At 61.4% G+C, this 1,530-nt stretch overlaps 1 protein-coding gene across 1 annotated transcript; it reads right to left on the minus strand.

The window, feature by feature from the left end:
• Positions 1-82: 82 nt before the first annotated feature.
• On the minus strand, positions 83-1,137 carry GJA4 (gap junction protein, alpha 4, 37kDa). Its single transcript, XM_009890592.1, has one exon. It carries the CDS (start codon positions 1,112-1,114, stop codon positions 83-85), a length of 1,032 nt encoding a protein of 343 aa, XP_009888894.1. The 5' UTR covers positions 1,115-1,137.
• Positions 1,138-1,530: the final 393 nt, after the last annotated feature.

Here is a 1,530-nt window from a genome sequence, read left to right on the forward strand (position 1 = left end):
CCCGCCCCCCCCCCCAGCCAGCCCCTCTGCAGGCACGAGGGACCGAGGAAGGTCCCCTCGGCCGGCCGGGGCCAGCCCGGCACTAGACATACTGCTTTTTGGAGGCTGAGCTCCCAGGTCGGCTGCACAGCTTCTCCTCTGGGGTGGGGGCTTCGGCAGCCCTGGGGGCGTAGGGGTCCGAGAGGGGCCGGCTGCCACTGCCCAGCGCCAGGTTCTCCTCGTTGTGGAAGTTGGCCCAGTTCTGCTCGCTGGAGAGCTTGTTGTAGGCCTGGTAGGACGGCGTGTGGTTCTCAGCCATGGGCAGGAAGGGGTAGTGCTTGGGCGAATAGGGACCTGAGACCATCTCGTCGGCAAAGGTGTCCCGGCTTGGGCCGGCCGGCACTGACACCTTCTTGATGTTGCTAAGCAGGTTCTTGCAGCAGAGGTGGAAGAGCTCTAGGAGGTTCAGGACTAAGGAGACCAGGCCCATCACCAGCATGAAGATGATGAAGATGCTCTTCTCAGTGGGGCGGGAGATGAAGCAGTCCACCTGATGGGGGCAGGGGTCCCTCTTGCACACGTAGCGGGGCACCATGGAGAAGCCATACAGGTACCACTGGCCAACGAGGAAGCCAGCCTCAAAGATGCTCTTGCAGATCACACTGATGATGTACGTCCACATCAGCGCCCCTCGGATCTTGAGCCGCCCATCCTCCGTCACGTAGATCTTAGACATCTTCTTCTCCACAGCTGCCAGGGCCTGCTCGATCTTCGGGTCCTTGCTGTGGATAGCCCGGAGCTCGCTCTCCTGTTGCTTCAGCTTCTCCTCTTTCCGGGAGAGATAGACAACGTGGCCGAGGTAAATCAGAGTTGGGGTGCTGACAAAGAGGAACTGGAGCACCCAATAGCGGATGTGGGAGATGGGGAAGGCTTTATCATAGCAAACGTTGGTGCAGCCTGGCTGCTTGGTGTTGCACACGAAATCCGACTGCTCGTCCCCCCAGACGGACTCCCCGGCCAAGCCCAGGATGAGGATGCGGAAGATGAAGAGCACGGTGAGCCAGATCTTCCCGATCACAGTCGAGTGCTCCTGGACTTGGTCCAGCAGTTTCTCCAGGAAACCCCAGTCACCCATCTTCTAGGGAACCTTGTGTCTCTGGCAGCAGAGAGGGGAGCCAAGTCAATTCTCTGTTTCCACGCTGGAAAGCACAGAGCAGATGGGGTTACCTAAACCCCAGGCTTTTTCGGGACACGGCTCTCTGCAGTGGGTCCCAGCAAACCCACTGAGGAACACACCACACCCGGGGGAAGGAGCCAGGCAGCATTTCTGAGCCCAGGAGTGTTCCTCCTACACCCCACTGCCCAGAGTGGAAATATTGGGCTGGGGGAGGGGGGGAAGAGGGGGCGCAGGGAGTTGCCTGCCCCCAGCAGCACCCAGCCCGCGGCACCCATGGTTCGTGGCTGTCCCAGCCTGCCAGGACACAGCCCACAGCGAAGGGCTCGCGGGCCCGCCAGTTTGGGGCTTTCCTGGGGGGTCAGGGCCACAGCCGC

Source organism: Charadrius vociferus, unplaced genomic scaffold (assembly GCF_000708025.1).
Source record: "Charadrius vociferus isolate BGI_N301 unplaced genomic scaffold, ASM70802v2 scaffold1578, whole genome shotgun sequence".
NCBI lineage: Eukaryota > Metazoa > Chordata > Aves > Charadriiformes > Charadriidae > Charadrius > Charadrius vociferus.

Excerpts from the sequence above, each read along its gene's own strand:
- GJA4 (XM_009890592.1), bottom strand. The coding sequence starts at position 1,114 with ATGGGTGACTGGGGTTTCCTGGAGAAACTGCTGGACCAAGTCCAGGAG.